The following is a 23,437-nucleotide window of genomic DNA, read 5'->3' on the forward strand; positions in this document are numbered from 1 at the left end:
GTCACTAATACCTAATGGCTGGAGTGTTTTCAAAATGTACGCTGGTCACTGCTGGAAGGGATGTAGGGGCGTGTTGGTGAGTCTGGATTTTTTTAGGAACAGTCAAAACCTGGTGCTTCCTTTTAATGGTAGTTGGAACCGTTCCTGTTTATGTTAGTGGGTTCCTTGAGGCAAGAAATACGGCTGGTCGCAGGGCCCGGTGTGAGTGTGTTGGGAATGACCCACCACCACCTTCACTTCTCGGTGGCTCCAGCGAGGTGATAGGGTCACCACTGAGCCAGCCACAGTCAAGGCAAATGGGAAAACCGTGACTGGCTTATGGAAATCCCTGTTCACAGCTGGGGCCACCATCAGACCCACTTGCCCGAAGCACACGGCGGGCGTTTACTCCCTGATTCATTCACGCACTCACCTGTCTTTGGGGCTGGAGGTCCAAAGTCAAGTTAGACCGGCCTCGGTGAGCAGAGAAGTCTATTATTTTCAGAAAGGGTTTGTATGGGACTCATAGGTCTTCCCTGAATGTTTGACAGAATTCACCGGTGAGGCTACGTGGGTCTGGAGTTTTCTTTGTTGGAAGGTTTTTACTTGGACATTCAATTTAACAAATAAATATATGACTTAATAAATAGGGTTACTCAGGTTTTCTATGTCTTCTCCGGGCAGCCTCGGTCACTTCTTTGGCTCAAGGAATCTGTCCACGTCCTCTACCGTTGCTCGTTGCTCGGATAGTCTCCGGGTAACCCTCAAGCGTAAGTAAATCTGTGGTGGCACCTTCCGTCCAGGCTGGGTGATCTCTGCCTTTATTGTGGTCAATATGGCTACAGGCTCATCAGCTTCTTTGATCTTTTGTCTCACTGATTTTCTTTGCTGATCTCGGCAGAAAATCAGGGCAGTCACTGGGCTTGTTTTCCTTCCTTCAGGAACCTCCATCCTCCACTTCCTGCTGTCCACTGTCTGAAAATAGTCATTGCATGTATTTTGTCTAGTTTTCTAGTTGTTTAAAGTGGAAGGACAAGTTCTGTAGGAATTACCCCTTCATGGGCAGGAGCTGAAACAGGATACTTCCAGCAGCAAGTAACAGGAAATCCGAATTCAGCCCTCTTGCCCACAAGGCAGGGACGTCATCCGAGTCGGGAGGTGGAGCAGCCCCGTTAGTAGGTTCTGGCTCAACCACGTTGTCCGGGCACCAGGTGCCCCGTCCTTCTGCTCCACTGTCCCCACACTGGCTGAGACGTTGGGCTAGCGCCCTTCCACGATGGCATGGGGGCTGCCGGGCCCGGAGTCGCCCCTAACCCCACGGCGGCCAGTGCCGGAAGAGGCACGTTCTCTTCCTGTGGCCATTTGGTGTCTGCAGTAAACCCTCGGGTAGTATTTAGGGCGATCAACCACGCGGAGGTCAGCGTGTCCTTAGGGTTGTGGCTTTTTTCTTTCCCAAGTTTTGGGTGGTGAACTCTTATTCAAATGGAACTGCATCAACCCATGTGGTCGTTGCATTCGAAGAAATTGCAAATAGAATTAAAAGTAACTCCAAATAAATTCCGAAGGCTGTTTGTTATCAAGACCAAGTGGCCCTAATCCCATCCTTCCCAAACTCTTCTCATGCTCCATGTTTCTTCTCTTTCTCACAGTTGATGTGAATGAAGACTTTCTCTTCAACGTTTTACTCTCCCCCCTTCACTCCCTTCTCTGTACGTTCAGTTTTTTCTTCCTTCCCTTCCTGTTTTTCTTTTTACATAAATCCGCCCTCCCAGTTTTAGATTCTCCCCCAAACTGTTTTCTTCTTTCCCTTTTTCCCTTCCTCCCTTCATTCTTTCTCTTTCTTTTCTTTTTCTTTTTTCTTTTCTTTCTTTCTTTCTTTCTTCTTTCTTTCTCTTTCTTCTTTCTTTCTTTCTTTCTTTCTTTCTTTCTTTCTTTCTTTCTTTCTTCTCCCTCCTCTTTCTTTCCTTCTTCCATTACGGAGAGGGGCAGGAGGGAGAGAGAATCTGGGCGCTCAGCACCAAGCCCTACGCGGCTCCATCTCACAGGACCCTGAGAGCAGGACCTGAGCCTAAACCAAGAGTTGGGCGCTTACTGACTGCGCCCCCAGGCATCCCTGAAGCTGACGTGTGATGTGCACAATAGGGCAATAGGGCCTAGGAAACCATTTAAGTGTGGTGTCAAGCAGAAGGTGGGGAAAGGCCGTGAATAGTCCCACACAGCTCCTTCTCTGTACTCCGCTGGTATCCCCGCGCGCCTTCTCTTCTAGTGTCCTGGGAAAGAGGCCTGCAGAGGAATCTTTGACTTCTCCTTCCCTTCACTTTGTGCGTTATAGTTGTAAAAAAATTTTTTAGAGGCTTATAGAATTTAGACAGGTGTGAATTTGAGCAATACTTGTGCCACTTACTACCACTTGTACAAGTTACTTAACTTTTTAAAACTTGAAGTTAAATTTTTTTCCCTTTTATCAAAGGAATACAGATTTTAAAATTCAAATGGTATTTCTAGATTTGTAAAAAGAAAAAAAAAATTGCCCACACCAAACATTCCCACTTTTAATTCCTTCCTCTAACTTAACTCTTAGCTATTTTTTTTGAAATTTACTCTCATATTTCTTTTTAAAGATTTTATTTATTTGACAGAGAGAGAGAGAGAGAGAGATGGCAGGAGAAAGCACCAGTGGGGTGGGGACAGGTCGGGGGAGATGGAGAAGCCAACTCCCCACTGAGCAGGGAGCCCAATCCCAGGACCATGGGATTAGGCCCTGAGCTGAAGGTGGATGCTTAACTGACTGAGCCACCCAGACGTCCTTACTCGTCTATTTCTTTAAAAAGTCTCTAATGCTATGTCTCTTTTTCACTTGTGTAAATTGTCTATGGACGTCCCAGATCTAGCAGATGAAGATTTAGCTCTTTCACTGGATTTCTATGAACTTGTAGAAGTTCACCGCCCAGCCCACTTTTTTTCCAAAAAGTAATTATGGCATCCCTTTATATTAAATTACCATTCCTTATTTACCTTATTAAAATATGTAATTATTCATTGCTGAGGCATATGCTGCGATTACATTTTCTTTTTTGTACAGTTTTTTTTGTCTTTACTGGATTCAATAATTGCCTAATTTATTTGCTTATTGACTTTTCTGTGTACCTATTGCTTACCATCACCGAACTCCAAAGATCTTTTAAAATATTCAGACATATCAGGTGTTCCAAGGGCTCACCTTCCTGGCACTGCATCTCTGGGAGGCCGGCCGTCTGCTCCAACATACACGGTCTCTAGCTAGGACTCTGCTCCTCTCTTCATGTGGATTCTCCGCTACCCAAGTCCTAAATGTTACTCTTTCTTGACTTCTTGATTTTGAAGGGTATCCCTCAGCAGGTTTCTGAATAAAGTATTTGGGAGATAATATTTTTGAGTCACATACCTCAATCTATCTTTATTCTATCCTCACACTTAACTAATATTTTGATTGAGACTAGAATTCCATGTTAGAATTATTTTCTTCAGAATTTTGAAGTTAAATCTCCATTGAATTTCAGCTTCCTAAATTCCTTGAGGATTCCTATGCCCTTCTGATTTCCTAAACTTTACTTGTGACCTTTTCATTTTTCTCTATGGAAATGTTTAAAGATCTTTTCTTTGTCCCTGCTGTCTTGAAATTTCGTGATGTGCCTTGGTGTAGATCATTGCAGGTTCGTTGTTCTGGGAGAACATGTCTCTTAGGTCCAGGAAGTTTTCTTGAATTACCTCTTGAGGAATTTCCTCTTCATTTTCTCTGTTCCTTTTCTTGTAATTGCCATTTTTCACATGTCAAATTTTTTCCCTAGATTTTATTTTTTCAAAGATTTTATTTATTTATTCATGAGAGACACACAGAGGGAGAGGCAGAGACACAGGCAGAGGGAGAAGCAGGCTCCATGCAGGGAGCCCCATGTGGGACTTGATCCCGAGACCCCCCGGGGTCACGCCCTGGGCTGAAGACAGCGCTAAACCGCTGAGCCCCTCAGGTGTCCCCATGTCAAACTTTAATCTTCTAATTTTCTTATGTTTTTTCTTTCTCCATTTCTTATTCTTTTTGTTCTAATATATGAGAGATATCAGATTTATATTCTAACTTTAAACATTGTAAATTTATAATTTCTTGTATAATTTTCAAGGGCTCTTCTGTTTGGGATGTTCTTTCATATACTCCTCTGTGTCTCTTTCGTGGATCTATTATCTTCAGAGGCTGCAGACAATAATGTTTCTTGTATTTTTCTTCTTCCTACTTTGTTTTCTCCTGTTTTTTCTGTCTGTCTTCCTCAGATGCCTGTTGACCCTTGGTCATATGTGTACATTTAGGAAGGAGGCAGAGAAGCTTATTGGAAGCTCTATGAGGTGGATAAGACTGCCAAGTGGTGGGCTTTGCGGGAGCGCTCAGTGAGGGCTTTTGTTGGCCGCTGCCCCCTGCGTTCTGTCTGGCTCTGCACATGGAGAGGAGTCCCTGCTCGCCCTCTGCACCCCCTCAAATCCGACCCCGTCCCTTTCTGGGGTGCACCTCTGCCTGCAAGACCTTCCTCTTCCAGTTCTGAGATCCCACTTCCTTCCAGCTGTTTACACGTTAGCTCCTAGCTCCTAGCTGCCACATTACAGACCTTCACTGTCTCACTTGTTTCCTAGTATTAAATGTATGTTGGTTTTCCTTCCCTGCCGCAATGTGTGCTCCTTGACTAGAGACTGTACCTCCTTCTTGGTGTGGCACCCAGCCAGTAGTGGGTGCTGAGCACTGTTCATTTTACCTTTTTTAAGAAAAGATCAACAGGAGAGGAAAGCCTTGTAGGCTGAGTGGAGAGACTCCTTCCCAAACTTCATACGCGGACGTGCTGTCACTTCGGCTGGGTAATGGATCTTGACGGCTTGATCTGTCCGTGTTCTGCAAGGGATTCTGACGGGAACAGCATTGGGTTGGTTCACTTCAACGGAAGCCTCTGGGTTCCCGGGGCTTGCAGCAGCTCTGCTGAGATAGGCTACCTAGGGCAGGTCCTGAGATGCAGCTTAGATAAATTGGCATCATTAATAATTTTAGTTTGTCAGTGATTTACTTAAAAATAAGTTAGATTAGGGATCCCTGGGTGGCGCAGCGGGTTGGCGCCTGCCTTTGGCCCAGGGCGCGATCCTGGAGACCCGGGATCGAATCCCACATCGGGCTCCCTGCATGGAGCCTGCTTCTCCCTCTGCCTCTCTCTCTGTGTGTGACTATCATAAATAAATTAATTAATTAAAAAAATAAGTTAGATTGGTTTAAAGGCTATTCTCCTGCCATTACACCTGACTACCAAGACAGTGTCTCCACTGTAGGTAGAGCAAAGGGTGGCCCCCAGCTCGGGGAGGGGCTGCTGACATCGGGGCCTAAGGGTGCGCGTCCCGAGTGTGAGCCTTCCTGGTCTTATTATTGTTTTTTAAGATTTTATTTATTTATTCATGAGACACAGAGAGAGAGAGAGGCAGAGACACAGGCCGAGGGAGAAGCAGGCCCCATGCAGGGAGCCCGATGCTGACCCGGGGTCACGCCCTGAGCCCCCGGGCGCCCCGTTGCTGGTCCTAAGGTGGTCGCAGAGGTCATGGCGGCGCGTGCAGGCAGGTGACCCGCTCGCCGGGCACTCGGGGCTGCAGGGCACCGGCCGGGCCCCCCTCCGCGCCCCCTGCGTCCGCGGGGCTGCAGCCGAGCGCTCGGCGGGGCAGCCCGGGAGGCGGAAGGCGACACGCCCGGCCGGGGAGCAGGCCCAGGGGAGGCGGCGGGGGGGGGGGGGGGGGGCTCGCACCAGAAGAGCCGCGGGCGCCGGGGGCTCCGGGGGCTCCGGGGGCGGGCCCGGGCAGCCGGCCTCCAGCCGCCCGCCAGCAGGCAGCGCTGCCCCGCCGACGCCCGCGGGAGGCCCGGGCCCGCGCGACCCCGACCTCGGAAGCACGCGCTGTTGCCGAGGCAACGGGCGCGGCGCCTGCGCAGCCCGCTGCCCCGCCCCCGCGCAGGCCCCGCCCCCGCGGGGGCGGTCCCGCGAGCGGAAGCTGCCGAGCGGAAGCGGAAGTGCGCGGCGGGCTGCGGCGGGCCGAGGGCGGAGCGGCGCGTCCGTGGCTGTGCTGGCGCATCTCTAGGTAGGCCTGCGCCGCCCGCCCGGCTCCGCGACCCCGGGGCGCGCCGCGCTGCCCCTCGCGCCCCTCGCGCCCCTTCCGCCCCTGTCCTCGCCTCGCTCCCCGGCCGCCCGGCCCCCCGCGGCGGCGCCCTCCCCTCCCCTCCCTTCCCCCCCTCCGGGGCCGCGCCCCGGGCTGCCCCCCCGCGGCTGACCTCTGACCCCTGCGCCCGCGGCTCCGGCTTGGGCGCCTCCCGCCAGCCACCCCTGGGCTTTCCTGAGCGGGGTCCAGCGCCCGTGCAGAGAGAGAGGACGGGTTCGCTGGCGGCCATGAGCTTGGACCAGGCGACGGTGGGGAGGGGGGAGTCTGCGTGCAGGAGGGGCCTGAGCGGAATTGTAGAGGTGGGAGGTGAAGGCTGGAGGTGGGGGAGGGGAGAGGCAGGGGAGGGGGGAGTGGGCGTGCAGGAGGGGCCTGAGCGGAATTGTAGAGGTGGGAGGTGAAGGCTGGAGGTGGGGGAGGGGAGAGGCAGGGGAGGGGGGAGTGGGTGTGCAGGAGGGGCCTGAGCGGAATTGTAGAGGTGGGAGGTGAAGGCTGGAGGTGGGGGAGGGGAGAGGAAGGGGAGGGGGGAGTCTGCGTGCAGGAGGGGCCTGAACGGAATTGTAGAGGTGGGAGGTGAAGGCTGGAGGTGGGGGAGGGGAGAGGCAGGGGAGGGGGGAGTCTGCGTGCAGGAGGGGCCTGAGCGCAGGAGGGGCCTGAGCGTGCAGGAGGGGCCTGAGCGTGCAGGAGGGGCCTGAGCGGAATTGTAGAGGTGGGAGGTGAAGGCTGGAGGTGGGGGAGGGGAGAGGCAGGGGAGGGGGGAGTGGGCATGCAGGAGGGGCCTGAGCGGAATTGTAGAGGTGGGAGGTGAAGGCTGGAGGTGGGGGAGGGGAGAGGCAGGGGAGGGGGGAGTGGGTGTGCAGGAGGGGCCTGAGCAGAATTGTAGAGGTGAGAGGTGAAGGCTGGAGGTGGGGAGGGGGGAGTCGGCATGCAGGAGGGGCCTGGGCATGCAGGAGGGGCCTGAGCGGAATTGTAGAGGTGAGAGGTGAAGGCTGGAGGTGGGGGGAGGGGAGAGGCGGGGAGGGGGGAACTTGGTGTGCAGGCCGGGGCTTGAGTGCAGTTGTAGAGAGGCCCCTCGTTCCTGTGGGGTGTGGGGGGGAGTTGAGAGAGGACATTGCTTGGAGATAGGACGTGGCAGGAACCATGGGGAATTTGGGAACAGGGTGATGTGGTTGGATCTCAGGGTTAGGGCCCCTCTGGGGGGATGACGAGCGCTGAAGCTGTGGGTCAGGATAGTGGGGCTTTTGCAGTCGCGTGGGAAAGAGGTTTTGGAGCTGAATACCTGGAAATGGTAGTGGAGAGACCTTGGGGGGAGTTTGATGGGAAAGACACAGGGGTCTGGAATTGGGAGGGTGGGAGAGGCTTGGGAAATGGCCTCGCCTGCAGCTGCATCCCACGGGGCAGCCTGCTGTTTGGTCCTTGCTCTCTGCCCGCCTCTGATCCGTGACCTGTCCCCTGGCACCCCCGCCACTCCAGGCTCCCCGACTTTGTCATTCCTGCGCTGTCACAACTCCACCTGTGCCGGGCCAGTGCTGGCGAGATGCGCCGACACCACGGCAGCTGGCCAAGCCCATCCAGGCTCCTCGCGAGGCCTCTCCCTACAGACTTTCTGGACCGCCTGACGCCTCATTTCCTCTGTGTAGCCTCCAGACACGCGGAGCTCTAATCGTCCTGCCCCCTGTTTTCTCCTCTGCAGACTGACAGGACTGCAGTAGGTGACACCTGAGCTCCTACCCCGTCCCTGAACTTCACTCCGAGCATCATTTATGGGGTAGATTGACCATAAGGCTAATGAAGATCAGGCGTCGGGGTCCCTCCCTCTCAGGCCCCTTGCAGGGCCCCGGGAGAGACCTCAGGTCTGACGCAGAGGATTTTGTATTCTTCCTAAGGGCGTGGGTTGGAGGCCCCCCAGCTCGGACCACCCTTCCGTCTTGACTCGCGCGCATCCTTTGTGTGTGTGCTCGTGGTCGAGGCTCGGAGAGAAAGCCGGCGTGAGTGGGGCCGGCCCCGTTCCCGCTTAGCCTGGCTTTACTGCGCCCTCTGAGAGCATTTGGGGGGACCTTTGCCACAGGCGTGTATTGACTTACCCCACTGCTGGGCTGGAAAAAGCTAACGGTGAGAAGGAAAGCCTACTTAACTGAGGTCCTGAAAGCAACTCCTGTCTCCACAGAAGCTAGAGCTGTGCGTGGGAAGAGCTTGCTTGCTTTATTAGAGAACGCGGCAACCGTGATGCTGCCAATTACTTTTATGACTCTTTAGAAGTATGAATAACTTTTTATTTTAATTTGCTCTCAGATGTTTCTTTATAAGATGTTCTTTTGGAAAAATTTTCAGAGACTAAAAACATGTTATTTAAGGTCTAAATTATTTAGATAAAATATTTTTGAGGATTTCATAGTAGCAGTTTAAAATCTACCAAACCGAGAGGTAAATCATTATGTACATTTTGCCAGAAAGGGGATCAATGATATACAAAGGGATGAAATGATTTGTTTTCAGACAGTATATCAGAGCCGTTGCCAACCAAAAAAACTAGCCCCTGAGCACCCTTTTCCTTATAAACAGTTATTACTCAGTAAGTGGGAACCCACTACCTTTACCGTAGCACGTAGGACTTAGTGTGGACTAAGTTACCACACCCTTCGGCCTGCCTGGCTGCAGTGGCTACGTGTGCACGCGAGGTTCCCATCGTGCTTTAGCACATGGTAGTAAGTGATCGGACAGTCATTTGTAATAAAACCACTGCCCGCCAAATTAGAGGAAGTAAGTGTTTTTTGAAACAGCGGAGTTTTCTGGATAGTTTAGTTTTGGGTTTTTGCCCGTTAAGCACCAAAATCTCCCTCCTTGACGTTAGTCTTTCTACAACATATTCTTTCCACGCTTAATAGAACGTGCAGGATGTAGTGTACACGTTCTTTAACGATCTCAGGTAAACATTTTAAATATAGTTTGTCATGTTGTGGTGTAAACCATAGGACTTGTTGAGGCCTGGACAGCTGTTGCCCTATTATCCGTTTAGAGATTTCGTGTCTTTTGCTTTCTCCTGGTCAGCCCTGGGCAGTTCCTACTGCTGTGGGCATACGTGTGCTGGCCTCAGATGGCCTTCCCATATTTTTCTCTATCGTAGATATAGGAGCTCGTTGTTAGTACTGAATAAAAAATAGTCCATAGATGATAAGTAAAAGCCCGAAGAAGCCTCTTATGAGTGATCTGTGGTAGCTTAACTCATGAACGTATGTTGGATTCGGGATAAACGAAGCATACATTTTTGCAGGCACACCTGCATCGTTGTCTCCGGTGGGTGACACTGGTTTTCAACTTTGTGCACTTGTCCTTGAAGGGTTCTGCCGTGGGTCCCGGGGTGACCCTTCAATCCTCACGATTCTGGCTGTACTTTTGGGACCAGAAGAACCTTCAGGAAGGCCAGTCTTCCTGGCACTGGAGCCGGCAGGCGGATCACTCAGATGCAGCCGTTAGGTGGGGGTGTGGCCCTAGTGAAAGAGAGGCAGGTGGGGTCCAGTCCCGGCTTTGCTGTCCCTATGTGACCTCACGCAGGTGCCGAGGGTAGCACACACGCAGGTGCCGCCCGGCGCCAGCTCTCTGGCCTCCCTTGCTGGCGCAGCAGGCATGCCTTCCATGAGTCTGAGCAAGCGCTCGTGGCCTGTGGGCCCGGAGAGGCTGCCGCGGGGTGTGTGCAGCATGGTGCGTTTTGACACGTGTACACACAGCCAGGCTTTCCTCCCTGGCACACTCCGTGCCTTTCACGCCCGCTCTCAGGCGCATGTCTCAGCAGGACTTGGTCTTGGTGGTGGCTGTGTCCACAGCTGCCAGCACAGGGCCTGGAGCATGGAAGATGCTAGAAGAGTATTTACAGAGCAAATATAGGTGTTTTGAACTCTCCCCTTGGGTGGGCGTGTGGTGGCCACAAGAGGGTCCCTGCCTCCTTTGTCTTTGCTATGGGATTAGGCCTCCACCCCCCTGGGGTTTTCCAGAGTAGTGTGGGGCAGCCAGACGAGCCAGGCCCCCCAAGCTGCACCCCCCCCCCCCCCCGAGCCGCTGCCCCCTCCAGTCCTGACTCCATCCACCCTCCACGCACAGTCAGGGCACCCTTCAGAGACGGCCCTGCGTGGGGCCTGGGCCCGACACACTTCCCCGGGGTGAGGTGCATCGCATGTGCGTGGCCCAGCCCTTCGCTCCTGGCCCTGCTGCAGCTTCCTCTCCTCACCCCTCTTCCCTGCGGCCGCCTTCCTGGCCGGACTGGGAGCTGGGCGGTTGCTCTGTCCCAGCTTGCGGGCGCGAGGAGCCCACTCTGGACGTAAATACGCTGCAGGTTAAAGGCCTTCCCGGAACAGGTGTCAAGCGCCTTTGAAACATCCGTTTACTGACGACGTCGGCACCTCCGGGCCTGATGGAGCCTTCCTTCCCCGCGAGCCCTGTGCCCCCTCGTGGCCGCCGTCTCTCTGCCCTCTGCTGTGCCCACTCGGGACGCCCGCCGGCCCCTGGATCTGGCTGCGCCCCGCGGCCTTGCCTCGGCTACGCTCCGCCCGAGGGGTCCCGTGGGCTGGGTTCTGAGCTGGGCCCCTGCGGGAGGAGACCGCAGCACTCGGGGATGGCAGCTACAGGCCACACACGTCCTTTCGAAGGAAAAAGGACCGCTGCGTGCTTTTGCTCTGACTCGGCAGCTTTCTCTCTGAGATTTGTCCCAAGGAAGAGCTCAGGACGTACTTAGAGATTTATGTACCCAGCTATGACACACGTTTATGGCCTTATGCATCCATGACAAATAACACCACAAGAGAGGATTAACACACGTAAATTAAGATACAAAAGTATATTTCAAAAAAGTATCCTAATTTTATAAAGCGCTGAATCATAGTAAAGGCTAGAAATATATACTCTAAAATTGTAGATGTTTTATTTTATACTCTAAAATTGTAGATGTTTTATTTGGAAGATGAGACTATGGCTGGTTTTTTTTTTTTTTTTTTTTTCATTTGTGTTGTCTCTGAATTTTCTGCAGAATATGGCTACTTTTAAAATCAGAAACAAATTTTTACAAATAAATATATTCCTTATACTAAAGCAAACTAGCTTGTAAAAATCGTAATTTCCGTAAAACCTCACTAAAACTTATATGGCTTTGTTTTAGATTTTGAGGTAATCTAAGAATTTTGATAGGTCCTGGACTGATTTTACTAAACTCCAGGCAACCGATGGTATGTTTTATGAATAAATTTGTAATGTAAATGAAATTGTATCACAATTTATGAAGTAGGTCTTATAAACCTCATTTTACGGGTACAAAAAATGAAGTTTATAGAATAACTTGCTCACTATTTTACTGCTATTAAGTGGAGATTAGAATTTGACCTCCCTCGAGCCTTTCCTTTTATTAACAGTGTTGTACTGCCTAGCATTGTGTCCCTTCTCCCTAGGACACAGCTAAGAGATGTCCCCCTACCAACTACAGTGTGTCTGCACCAGCCAGGCACCAGTTTTCTGAATCTCGGTGCCAATGTCACGGCCTGACTGCTGGGGGGCCCTCCAGGACATCCCGAGTCGGGGCATCCGTACCTACACAGACAACAGCCATCACCACAGCTATAGGCTTTCCGTTTCTCACTTGAATAAGCCTAGAGCCGCAGTGTTGAAGAAGAAGTGTTCCCGCGCTTGCTGAAACAGTAAGGAGACTGAAGCCTGTGGCACGAGGGGAGAGCACCAGGGCTCAGCTCTGAACACAGCAGACGCTGCACGTGTAGCCTGCCAGCAGAAGCGAGGGGTCCATGAGAAACCAGGGGACGAGGCATTTGATCAGATCTTGAAGGGGGGGGAACTTCCATCAAGAGTTGGGGTTTTCTCCAAACAGACTCAGCCAGGACGTATATGGAAGCCCAAGGTTGGGCCTAGGCGAGAGGAGGGCCCAGGAGAACATCGCGGGTGGAGGTTCTCTGAAGCCTGGAGAGCGAGCCGGGAGCAGCCACGCCTGCTTCACATGTTCACCTGGTGTGTGCATCCATACTCAGTACACACTGGGCCAACCCTGTCCTGTGTGCTGGGCTGGGGTCCGTATTCATTTCGTGGGGCTTGCTGTGTTGAAGGGGTTCCCGTATGTTTGTGTTTTGTAGGAAGGTGCGTGGGGAGGCAGAGATGCCGTGGAGGAGGCCACGGGAGGACCTCGCTTAGGGCCCAGGCCCCGCCAGCATGTTCCAGTGGAAGAGACATTAAGATTTGGACATGAAGCCAGGGAAAAAGAGGACTGCATGTTTTTGTTTTGTCGCTGTCACATGGGCCATTGTTCAACAGAGTCACCACCAGCTGTTCAGTCTTCTCACCAAGTTAGCTCACTGCCTTTGCTGGTTGCTCTCGATGAGAGCCCAGATGCTGATGGTACATGTTAATTTGTAGGTTTTTGTATGGTAGAGATACAAATTATTTGTCTGATGAAAATAAACCCAAAGGTTTTGATTTCATTGCTCTGTAGGACTTTTTTTTTTTAAGATTTTATTTATTCATGAGGCAGAGAGAGGCAGACACACAGGCAGAGGGAGAAGCAGGCTCCCTGCAGGGAGCCCGAAGTGGGACTCGATCCCGGGACCCCAGGATCACACCCTGAGCTGAAGGCAGTCAGTCAACCACTGAGCCCTACAGCCACAGGGGCCCTTGCTCTGTAGGACTTTAATCTGATTTGTCTGCAACTGAAAATAGCTTATGTGAGTCAGCTCCAGCTCTTGGTGCCCTTTGCCCGCTTCCCATCCTGGGGGCGCCCGCGTTCATTTACATTGCGTGGGTTGTCTGTTAGCCTTTGGAAACGAGGCTCTGACACTGTTGCGTGCTGGGCGTGCTTTCAGGGGCCAGTGCTGTTGCTCCTGATTGTCCTGCGAACACTGCTCTCTGCCTGGGAACTGCCCTCCCCTCGCCATCCGTGGGCTGTCTGTGAGTCCATCTGTCCCTGTCTCCAGAGGGACTGTGGCCCCTTCCCTAGGTGGCAGACAGGTTGAAATGTCTGTGCTGAGGCACAGCACTCTTCATCTCTGAGTGTTCATCAGGTGAAAGGTTGTGAACCAAGGAACTTCTGGACTTCTCTTCCTCTTTTCTCTACTTTCTCCTTTTCTGGTAGCCCAGTATGTTGGGGTTGGTCCAGCTGTGCAGAGGAAGCTGTTCCAGGAGTCAGGGCCCTGGATGCTTGTTTCCCAAACCAGTCTGTCAGCTACCTGAGGGCAGTGACCCTCCTTCCTACTCTTTCTTTGCTGCAATCAGAGTCTGTAAACTTGTTGGTTCCTGATTTTTCCTTATACCCCTGCCCATCAATGCCTTCGTGTATTCATTCATTCATTCATTCATTCATTCATTCATTCATTCACAAGTACTTGCTGGGCCCCTGGCGTGCCCTGCAGAGTGCTGGGTATTGGGGATGTGACGGATGGTGCCATTTGCCCCGAGGAGGCCCACACTAATGGAAGCCATTCCCACACTCCTCCCTAATGGGCATCTGTTTTCTTTCTATAAGCAACAAGTATCTAAATGATGAAAATTGCATATATGCTTTTACGTGTATGTACGTATTTGCAGTCATCTTTGAAACGACCTTTAAAGAATGAAAGACCTCAGTGAGGTTGACCCTTCAACAGCACAGTCAGGAGACGCAGCCAGAAATCCACTAGTAACTTCTGACCCCTCAAGCACTTCCGGCCTCCTAGCCTCCTGTTGACAGAAAGCATTCCTGGTAACAGTCGGGTCGGTCCGCGTGTTACGTGTCCTGTGCGCCGTGTTCCCACGGTAGTCAGCGGGGGAGGAGGACGCTGCCACCTCACAAGGAGGGGATGATCCGCTGACGGTCCTGCGCGCTGTGGAGGGGGCCCAGGGTTCAGACCATCTTGTTTGCGGGGTAACTGTATGTTCTTAGCAGTGTTTCAGAGACCTTAAAGTGATTCAAAAAGGTAACGTCCACAGAACTTATTTTCTGAGGCGTTTCCTTTCACACCACACTGGGTGCATTGAGGGGAGGGTGCCGCGCCGGGAGCGCCGGAAGGGGCAGGAAGGCGTCCCCGGTGTCACAAGTTCCCAGGTCTTTGCTTATCCAAATTTTTCTTTGTAAACGCCATAGAAGAGCACATTGTAACGTAACATTCCTGAGGTAATTTGTGATTCAAAATGTGAGAAATTGGCAGCGAGAAAGAGGAAAAACCAGTACATGTTTAATCACAATAGTGAGCTTTTCACTGCGGGGTGGGAAAGGAGGAAAACATTTGAATAAAATCAAAGCGGAGGCTGAGCCTGACTTCTCCCAAAATAAAGAGGAGAGTGTTTGAGCAACTCAGTGTTGTCACTTGCGGTTTTAGGAGAAAAATGCTTGAAACAAAACTCCCTTTCTGTCGGTGAGGGAAGGCAGCCAACCCGAATGTGGTGGAGCCGCCGCACAAATGGAGCCCGCGTCGGTGGGAGCTGCGGCTGGAGGCAGGTTCTGCCTCGCTCCAGCTTTGTCTTCGCGTGTGACTCACCAGGAGGCCGCGCTGGCCAGGCGCCGGCACCCACGGGGCACCCCACGAGAGCCGCGGGGCCTCCTCCCCAGAGAGCAAGAGCCCCGGCTGTAAGGTTGGCCTCGGGGCCGGCGGGGGTGGCGGCCTGGGGCTGCGAAGCGGTTGTGAAGCCTGAGCCGGGCTGCCCTGGGCTGGACCCAGCCTCGTTTGCGCCCCCGCGTCCTGTTTCCCGGCCGGGGCCACGGAAGGCCCACCCGGCCTCCAACACCCAGTAACGCAGGGTCCACGCCAAGGCCCGGGCTGTAAGGCCGCGATGCGGTCGGGACGGTCGTGTGACGAAGTCCAGTTTCTGCTTCAGGACTCCTCGTTGGTGGCCGTCCCAGGCTAGACGCTCTGCAGGGACGCTCTCCGCTGCTTTGGGGAATTCGGATCGTGTGTTCCCTTGTACTTAGTGACTTACCGAGCAGGAGTTCTCTAAAGTTCAACATAAATGTGTGAAGCTTATGTCCGCTCCATGTTTATGTACTTTTCAATATTAACGGCCGTTAAACAGAGAACTTCGGGGTCGCAGGGGCCAGTTGTCCGTTACAGACAGCCCCGTGGAAGGGCACCCTTCCCTTCCTCAGCAGTTCTGCATCTGCGAGGTGGAGCTTAGCTTTTGCCTGTCAAAGTTGTTTTAAAGGCTGGAGACCAGGTGTTCAGTGCTGTCTCGTAGGAAGCGAGCGCACCGCGAAGCAGGAGCCCTCATTGACGGATGCGTCCCCGTCCCGAGCTGGGAGAGGCATCCTGGGTTCTCCTGTAGCTGTCTGTGTAAGAGGGGCTTTTTTGTTTGTTTTATCACTGGACGTGAAGCCTCATGAGTCTTTCTGATTATTCATTCATTCATTCATTCATTCATTCATTCATTCATTCATTCATTCGAGACAGAGAGAGGCAGGCTCCCTGCAGGGAGCCCGATGTGGAGACTCGATCCCAGGACCCGGGGTCACGCCCCCGGCCAAAGGCAGACACTCAACCACTGAGCCACCCAGCCGTCCCAAGCCTGATGAGTCTTACAGAAAACCAAAGGGAAAATCATAGGCCGTTAAGATCAAAGATGTCATCATGGAATTTTTTCTGACCGACGACAGATGTTATCAGCGACTAGAAAAATGTCTTGTGTTACACCTTTTATTATGTACAGGACATCTTACTTATCGTATAAAGTACTTTGCTTAGGTTTCCCCCAGATTTTGAGTTCTAACTCTTTCAACTATTTTGTATTTGCATTTCAGAGTGGGCAGTTATCCATTCAAAGTCAGTTACCAACTCACATGTCATAAAAACATGGCATTGTGAATGTTTGTGTATTTTTCTTCTTGACACCTTTATTCAGGTGTACTTGATATACAGTAAACTGCAGTTTTTACAGTGTACCGTTTGACAAGGTTTTGCGTATGTTCACCCGTCAGACTGCTGTAGGGAAGAGCATTACGGTTCAAAGCCAAGGACCAAGAAAGAATTCTTGAGACGTCTTTGGTGCAAAAAGGTAGTTTTATTAAGGCACGGGGGACAGGACTGTGGGCAGAAAGAACTGCACTGGGGTCGTGAGGGGTGGCCCATTATTTATATACTTACAAGTTGGGAGGGGGTTAGGGAGAGCGTGAATCTCTAAGGAATTTGGAAGCAAGGTTTCCAGGACCATGGGGGCTACCGTCTAATAAAACCTGAGTCACAAGACCCTTCAGATGTCCATCAGTGGGTCATATGCTTGGGGAGGGGGGTTTAGAGATAAAAGAAGTTTCTAAAGGAATTTATTTTTTATTTATTTTATTTTTTTTAAAGATTTTATTTATTTATTCATGATAGACACAGAGAGAGAGAGAGAGAGAGGCAGAGACATAGGCAGAGGGAAAAGCAGGCTCCATGCAAGGAGCCCGATGTGGGACTTGATCCCTGGTCTCCAGGATCATGCCCTGGGCCAAAGGCAGGCGCTAAACCACTGCACCACCCAGGGATCCCCTTCTAAAGGAATCTTTGTATGTTAGAGTAGACTCACAGGATCCTGGGGATCGGGCTAAGATTGCCAGTTGCCCTCAGCAGAGTACTAACATCCGGGCAGCTGAGCTCCTAGAGGAAGGTCCCTCTGCCTGTTTCAAGGACGTGTCAGTGGGCTGTAGGTGGTAAGGACGTTTAATAATTTCTCTTCTACCTTTGTTTCCCTCATCATTCCCCTGTGAACAATTTTGACCCTTAAATCTTTAAGGTTGCTGAAGGGTGGAAGTTCTCATCTTTTGTAACCTCCTCCTGCTGAGTAGGGGTGTAGAGGTGTCCCTGCCTGTGGGTCACCTTGGGTCAGTTGGGGCTTACCTACATAGGAGTTAGGACAGCAGAGGCAGCTGAGTCCACGGGAGACCGCACGTGTGGATCTTCCCCAGTGGAAAGGATCATCTTTTGGCTTGAAGTTAGGGCAGCGAAGGTGTCTTGGCACCAAGTGGAGACATGGAGAAAAGAGCAAAACGTGATTAGAATAACAAAGAGAAAAAGAAGCCCAAATAAGAGTCCTTTGATAGTTGACAAAAATCCTTTACCAGTCCAGGAGTTTAACCAATCATTAAAGGAAAGAAAGAGATTGTTTAAAGCACGAATTTGAGAATTCATGTCAGAAACCCAGAAATCTTTTGTGGTAATCTGGACCGTATATACAGCGCTCTGTTGTTGGCCAGCACACACTCCACCGTGTGTAGCAGTTAACACATCTAATGCCGTGCTGTTTTGTAGAGGATCCCTTAGGGCCTTGACCATGGCCTCCTTGAACTGCAGTCAAGGTATTAAGGACAATTTGGCTTTGGAGGGCCACCTTTTGAATTTATGTAATAAAAGATGGTCTGTTGTCACTTTGTAGGGACCAAGAGAGTCCAAATCTAGGGACAATTTCTCTTAGCAAAGTTTTTTGTCACCTCCTGTGGCCTTTTTACCCAAATCAGTACCCTGGTATAAACCCTGTATTACCTTCCATTGGGTACAAAGTTTTTTTCTCATTACTAACAAGCCAGTCTTGTGCATTTCTTGGTTCGACTAAACTGGACTTAGGGACTTCACTGGAGTTAAGACTGATAAAATACTTAATATTTGTTTATTTTGCTCTGACTGCTTGGCTGCACAGTCTACTGAATGGTTTCCTTTAGGTTCTAAGGTCTTCTCTGATGTCCTTTGAATTACAGCTACCTCCTTAGATAGGTGTTGGGCCTCAAGAAGAGTAGTACTCTGGCTCATATTTGATTGGAGAGCTATGGCTTGATGATAATTCCCTTTCTTCCAAATTGCTCTGTGGGCATGTAGGACTACGAAAGCATATTTGGAGTCAGTACAAATATTAATTTTTAAGGCTTTGGCAATTGCAAAGCACGAGTGAGCTCTACAGCATGCCGAGCTTTTCTCGCTCCCTTTTCCATGACAACACTGTTGCCGTCAGTAAACCAGCTGTCATCTGCAGTTTTGATAGGTGAAGCTTTTACATCTGGTCGACTAGAATATACAAGATTAATAGAGCACACTGAACAGTTGTGTTCTATGGAAGTATGATGCTCAGGTCCACGCAGAGGGATAGCTGGGTTAAAGTTTGACAGTTTTTTTTTTTTTTTTTTTAAGATTTTATTTATTGAGTCATGACTGACACACACAGAGAGAGGCAGAGACACAGGCAGAAGGAGAAATAGGCTCCCTGCTGGGAGCCCGATGTGGGACCCCATCCCGGGACTCCAGGATCACGCCCTGGGCCAAAGGCAGATGCTCAACTGCTGAGCCACCCAGGAGTCCCTAAAGTTTGACAGATTTTAAGTATATTTCAGGCATATCTATAAGTATAGCCTGTTATTTAATAAGTCGGCCTCCCGTCATCTGTTGGTGGTCTTTGGTCTCTAAGACACAACACTCTGGACCTGATGTGAAGTCATTACAGTCAGGGATTGTTCCAGAGTGAGCTTTGAGGCTCTTTTTACCCGGAAAAAAGCTGCTGTGTGCTTTGCTAAATCCTTTGCCTGGAATTGTACATTGTACATAGAGGTGGCTTCTGGGATAAGTATCACTTTGAGGGTTGAAACCATCAGGAAGCCCTCTTTGTTTGAGGTCCAGCCATAACAATGTCCTAATTATAAGGAATCGCTGGCAAGTGAGGGATGACTGAGATGACTTGACTCAGGAGATAAGGACACTTGTCCCAAGTGCATCATCCAGTCCAATCATAAAGAAAGTGGGACCATCTGCTATCTCCACAAGCCCATAGTTTACCCCATAGACTGAAGTACTCCCTGGCTTTTTAGGAGTGATGGTGTCACCCCAGCCACACGGAATCGGTCGGGATGCTAGCTGGGTTATAGAATTGTGGGGGAATCAATCCCACTTTTCAGCTGTTCAAATAAGCATATGCCCGTGGGGTCCTCTTAGGATCCCAACAGAAAAACAAGCAGGGAGATTGTCTATATGAGCTATTGTAGCAGTTTTTCTGAAGTTTACCTCCAGTTGTGTGGCTCAGGCAAACATCATTCAAAGACAACCAGAACTAGGATTTGATATCCACAAAGATGGGCTATTGAAACATAATTTTTCTCTCTAAAATAACCCTAATTTCCAGAGATAGCCAAATTTGGCCTAATTATTTACATAAAGCTCAGCAAGAATAATGATTGATCATATAGATCCTTTAGAATCTGCTTTGCTGGAACTTTCATAAGGAATCTGTAGGCTGAACTTTTAGTAGCTTCTCCAGGCCAGAAGCCAAGCCCAGTACTTGCCACCAGACCCTGCAGTACCTGTAGACGTGAGCAGATTGCTCTTCACGAGGTCCCCAAGGTATCCTGGGGTTCCTGTACCTGCCGGGAAGTGACATTCTCTACTCACCTGATGAGGCTTCAGGGAACTCTGTAACCAGGTATCAGGCCAGTAGTTTAATGCGGCTTTATGGCTCCCGGTTTCATAAAGTCCACCTCAGTTCCTAACGGCCGTCTGGTCATATCCGAGTCTACGCTTGTCTCTCTCAGATATGACATTCCAGTCAAAGCCTTGGTAAAATAACCAGGGTTTCCGAGGGTGTCCTGTTACAAGGAGAACAGGTTCTTAGTAAAGTTACGCAGCTGACCATGGTCGCCATGGAAGAAGGAATGCTCACTGAGACCTGTTGAATTTCAGGGGGTCCAGGTAGAGAGAAAAGTTAAATGCTTCAATTTGTTCACAGATGCATGCTTTATCACATTTCTATAGTCATGGTAATCTTAAGAGAAGGTTTCCTTAACCCTGGAGAGCAAACATGAGAAAACCAGCAGTGTTTCAAATAAGAGTCATAACTCTTAATCATCTTTTAGGTCATTTAGTCCCATGTTATTGATTCTTGTTCAGGCTTTTGTTTTGTTTTAATATTTTATTTATTTATTCATGAAAGACACAGAGGCAGAGACACAGGCAGAGGGAGAAGCAGGCTCCCTGCGGGGAGCCCTATGGACTCGATCCCAGGACCCTAGGGTCACGCCCTGAGCCAAAGGCAGATGCTCAGCCACTGAGCCACCCGGGAGTCCCTGTTGTTCAGTTTGAATGCAGCTTTACTTAGTTCTGGAAATTCTTACCCATTTCAGTTTTATGATCTTAAAGATATTGAATACCTGTAATTTGTCCTAAAAATCCTTTTAGTGGATCTCCTTGAAGATGAAACTCATTTTGCAAGAGAATAAGAACAATTAGAAATGACAAAAACCCAGAAATGGGCCTTGTTAATGATCTGAGCTCATTATGATGCGGCTGACTAGGAAACAGTTATTTCTGTGACCCCTAACACTTCAATAGCCAGCCTATCAAGTGATCACCTTATACCTGAAGGTAGCATACCAAACACACAAGCCTGATTAGTAAACTGAGACTTTGTTTACGATTTAAATCTTGGAGAAGTCTGTTAAAACCTTGGAAAGTTTTAAAGCACATGCCTAAATAGGGTTAGGGATGTTAAAGACCCGATAAAGGCAAAACGTAGAAACTGGTTTTTCTGGGCAGGCAAAGAGAAAACAACTATTTACTATGTTTTCTTATCAAGAATAGACCAACAATTCAAGAGAACTTGTCTTTTTGAGCAGAGAGAAAGCAGACTTTCAGTCTTCTAACCCTTGTACTTTAAAATCCATTCACTTCAGCCTTAGCCCATCCTGACCACACCTAAAATTCCTTTCCATGCATTTCCCTTCACAAACCTTCCTCAACTTTCCTTTGCATTCAGAATTTATCCCACACCCATTTCTTTCCAGTCAGTCTCATTTAGGACAAAATTGCTTTCTTTTACTTCAACAAAAATACATTCCCATTTCTTATATCTTATACACAGAGCTGCTTCCCTTATTCCCATCAGTCTTAATTACATTTAGCAGAATTTTAACTCTTAGAAACTTTGGTCTAGGGGTTCCCTGGGTGGCTCAGCAGTTTAGTGCCTGTCTTGGGCCCAGGGCCTGATCCTGGGGTCCTGGGATCGAGACGCAAATCGGGCTCCCTGCATAGAGCCTGCTTCTCCCTCTGCCTGTGTCTCTGCCCCCCTCTCTCTTTTTCTCTTTGTGTCTCTCATGAATAAATAAATAAAATCTTAAAAAAAAAACAAAAACAAAAAGAAACCTTGGTCTCCAGTGAAAATAAATAGTAACCAGTTGTGACCTGTTGTGAACCGTCACACCAGAACTCTCAGGCGGCAAATTTTATGAACAGGTTAAGCACAAAGCATGTTTACCAGCAGATTCCAGCATCCTTAGTTCCTTTGCAATAAGACGTCAAAAGCACAAACTGACATCCAGTAATCAATGCTCCAGCACCTTATCCTATTTGGAAAAGACCTAGATGTCCAAAGACTTTAATCCCACTTACCATCTAAGCAAAACTTTAAGGTTTCAGGTTACCAAAGACTTTGAAAGGTATCTTAATAATTACCCATGAAGACTTTGAGACAGACAATTAACCATCATTTTAGTCATCTTTTTACTAACAAAATGCAACAGAGATCACATGAGCTTATTTGATCTTCAGCAAACCTCAGTAGAATAAAAGTTTCACATTTAGTGCTGATAACTTTAAAGACACGTCTATCTTGATTAAACCAACAAATTTAGTTTAAAGACCAAATTATTTCCACCTGAATCCTCCCTATTGTCAGTTTTTACCTGAGACACTGGTGGGGAATTCTGACATGGGCAGTGTTAAGTCCGGGGGGTGCTCTTCTTGCTGCTGGACAGTGAGGGGCGAAGGACCGAGGATGGACTAGAAGCCAGCTATGCAGGCCACACCCGGGGCGCTGCGGGAACGGGGGGCGAGGGGGAGGCAGAGGAGGCCCGGTGCTGCCAGAAGGCAGAGAAAGGGTTCCTGGTTCTAGAGCTCCTCAGCTCCGTACTTTCCTGCCGATAAGGGGGAATAGGCAGTCCATGCCAGGCCAGAGAAGACCGGGAGTTTGGGCAGCTGCCGGAATATTCCTTACAGCCCCCATCCCAAGGTAGACCAACCACAGTTGGCTCCAGTTACAGCCCTGAACCTGGGATGTGAATGAGGGAGCAGCCCCCACATCTGTCAGGAGGAGAGACAGTGTGGGAGTCCCCTTCATCTGGGATGGAAACAGGATGGCCTGTTTCCTCCAGGAGTTTACTGGGAGGAGGCCTCCTGAGATAATTATCCAGTGTGTCTGGAGGGAGTTTAGCCAGACACGTTTGGGCAAACCCATTCTGCCCTGTTGCCCACAGAGATCTGACGACAGATCCTCCCGAGGCCGAGTCATGTTACAGGTCATCGGTCCTTTCCTAAACTCGGCAATCCTAATTGTTTCCAGTGGTTAAAAGGCATTCCAAGGAAGAGTCCTGCTGAGGCCTAGCCCCCAGAGAAGGAGAGGGGGTCTATCACCACAATCCCTCGACTGCCAGGTGGCGTCCCTTGCAGGATATGTCAGAGTTTCCATGTGTCCCGGGTGACTGGAGCATCCCTCAGAGAATCCCAACGATCACCATCCTGCCTACCATGAAGGAGGATGTCGGCATCCCTCCCCCTCCCTGTCGCATCCTAGGCTGCCATGGTGCCTGGGGGATGGACTGACACACTGCTGTGTTGTCCCATGCCCTGAAGGCTGCGTTATTGCCCGTTTTAACCCATGGAAAACACTAGGGAAGTTTTAAGAGGGGAAATTACCCAATTTTCTAGCTTACGTAGTTAACAGAGGACATCAACAGAAAACGGTAGAGAGAAATCCGTCATGGTCTAAGCGACATTCCAACACATGTAGTCTTTATAGCCAACTTCCCTAAGAATTGGTCCCTGGCTGGGTTTTAATTCCATCGGGTACTGGTTTCGGCTGGCTCCCAGTGGAGGTCCCGCGGCCTGAAGGAGCTAAACCTTGTGGAGGGGTCGCATTAGATCTGTCAGGAGGGAACCTCACACCATCCTGCTGGCTTGGTGGCTGTCCCGTGCCCAAGACAGACTACTCTGTAGAAGGACAGGAGTACAGAGAGAGCATCAAGTTTTTGGATCTTATTACCATCCCGGCTGGGAACTAACTTCTAGCCCAAAGGCAGGCTTTGTCCCCATAGAGGAGCCATGGCTAGAGGATCGCCGCACCATTAACGTGAAAGTGTTCCAGTAAGACCATACTCCTCCTCGGGCCCCTGGTATGAGAGTAAAGGAAGGGGAGAGGAAGTACCCAGTTTGCACCATGGCGCAGAGTCCGGATGTGACTCTGGACTCAAAGCCCCACCTTGGGCGCCATATAGATGTAGCTAAGAACATTAGGGTTTGAAGCT

At 50.1% G+C, this 23,437-nt stretch overlaps 1 protein-coding gene across 16 annotated transcripts in view; it reads left to right on the top strand.

Moving 5' to 3' along the window:
• The first annotated feature begins 5,979 nt into the window (after positions 1-5,979).
• The window catches only part of FAM120B (family with sequence similarity 120 member B), a 91,098-nt gene continuing 73,640 nt past the window's right edge, over positions 5,980-23,437 (top strand). For 5 of the 16 annotated variants that reach the window (XM_072739544.1, XM_072739518.1, XM_072739571.1 and 2 more), the window contains exons 1-3: positions 6,050-6,108; positions 11,616-12,183; positions 12,306-12,567. In XM_072739544.1, coding sequence (XP_072595645.1) covers positions 12,415-12,567 — 153 coding nt within the window. In that variant the 5' untranslated portion in view covers positions 6,050-6,108; positions 11,616-12,183; positions 12,306-12,414. Of the gene's footprint in view, positions 6,109-7,656; positions 7,892-11,615; positions 12,184-12,305; positions 12,568-14,564; positions 16,186-23,437 lie in introns of those variants that run through there. The other 11 variants (XM_072739555.1, XM_072739591.1, XM_072739580.1 and 8 more) reach the window with 7 other exon arrangements.

Source organism: Vulpes vulpes, chromosome 1, assembly GCF_048418805.1.
Source record: "Vulpes vulpes isolate BD-2025 chromosome 1, VulVul3, whole genome shotgun sequence".
Lineage (NCBI taxonomy): Eukaryota > Metazoa > Chordata > Mammalia > Carnivora > Canidae > Vulpes > Vulpes vulpes.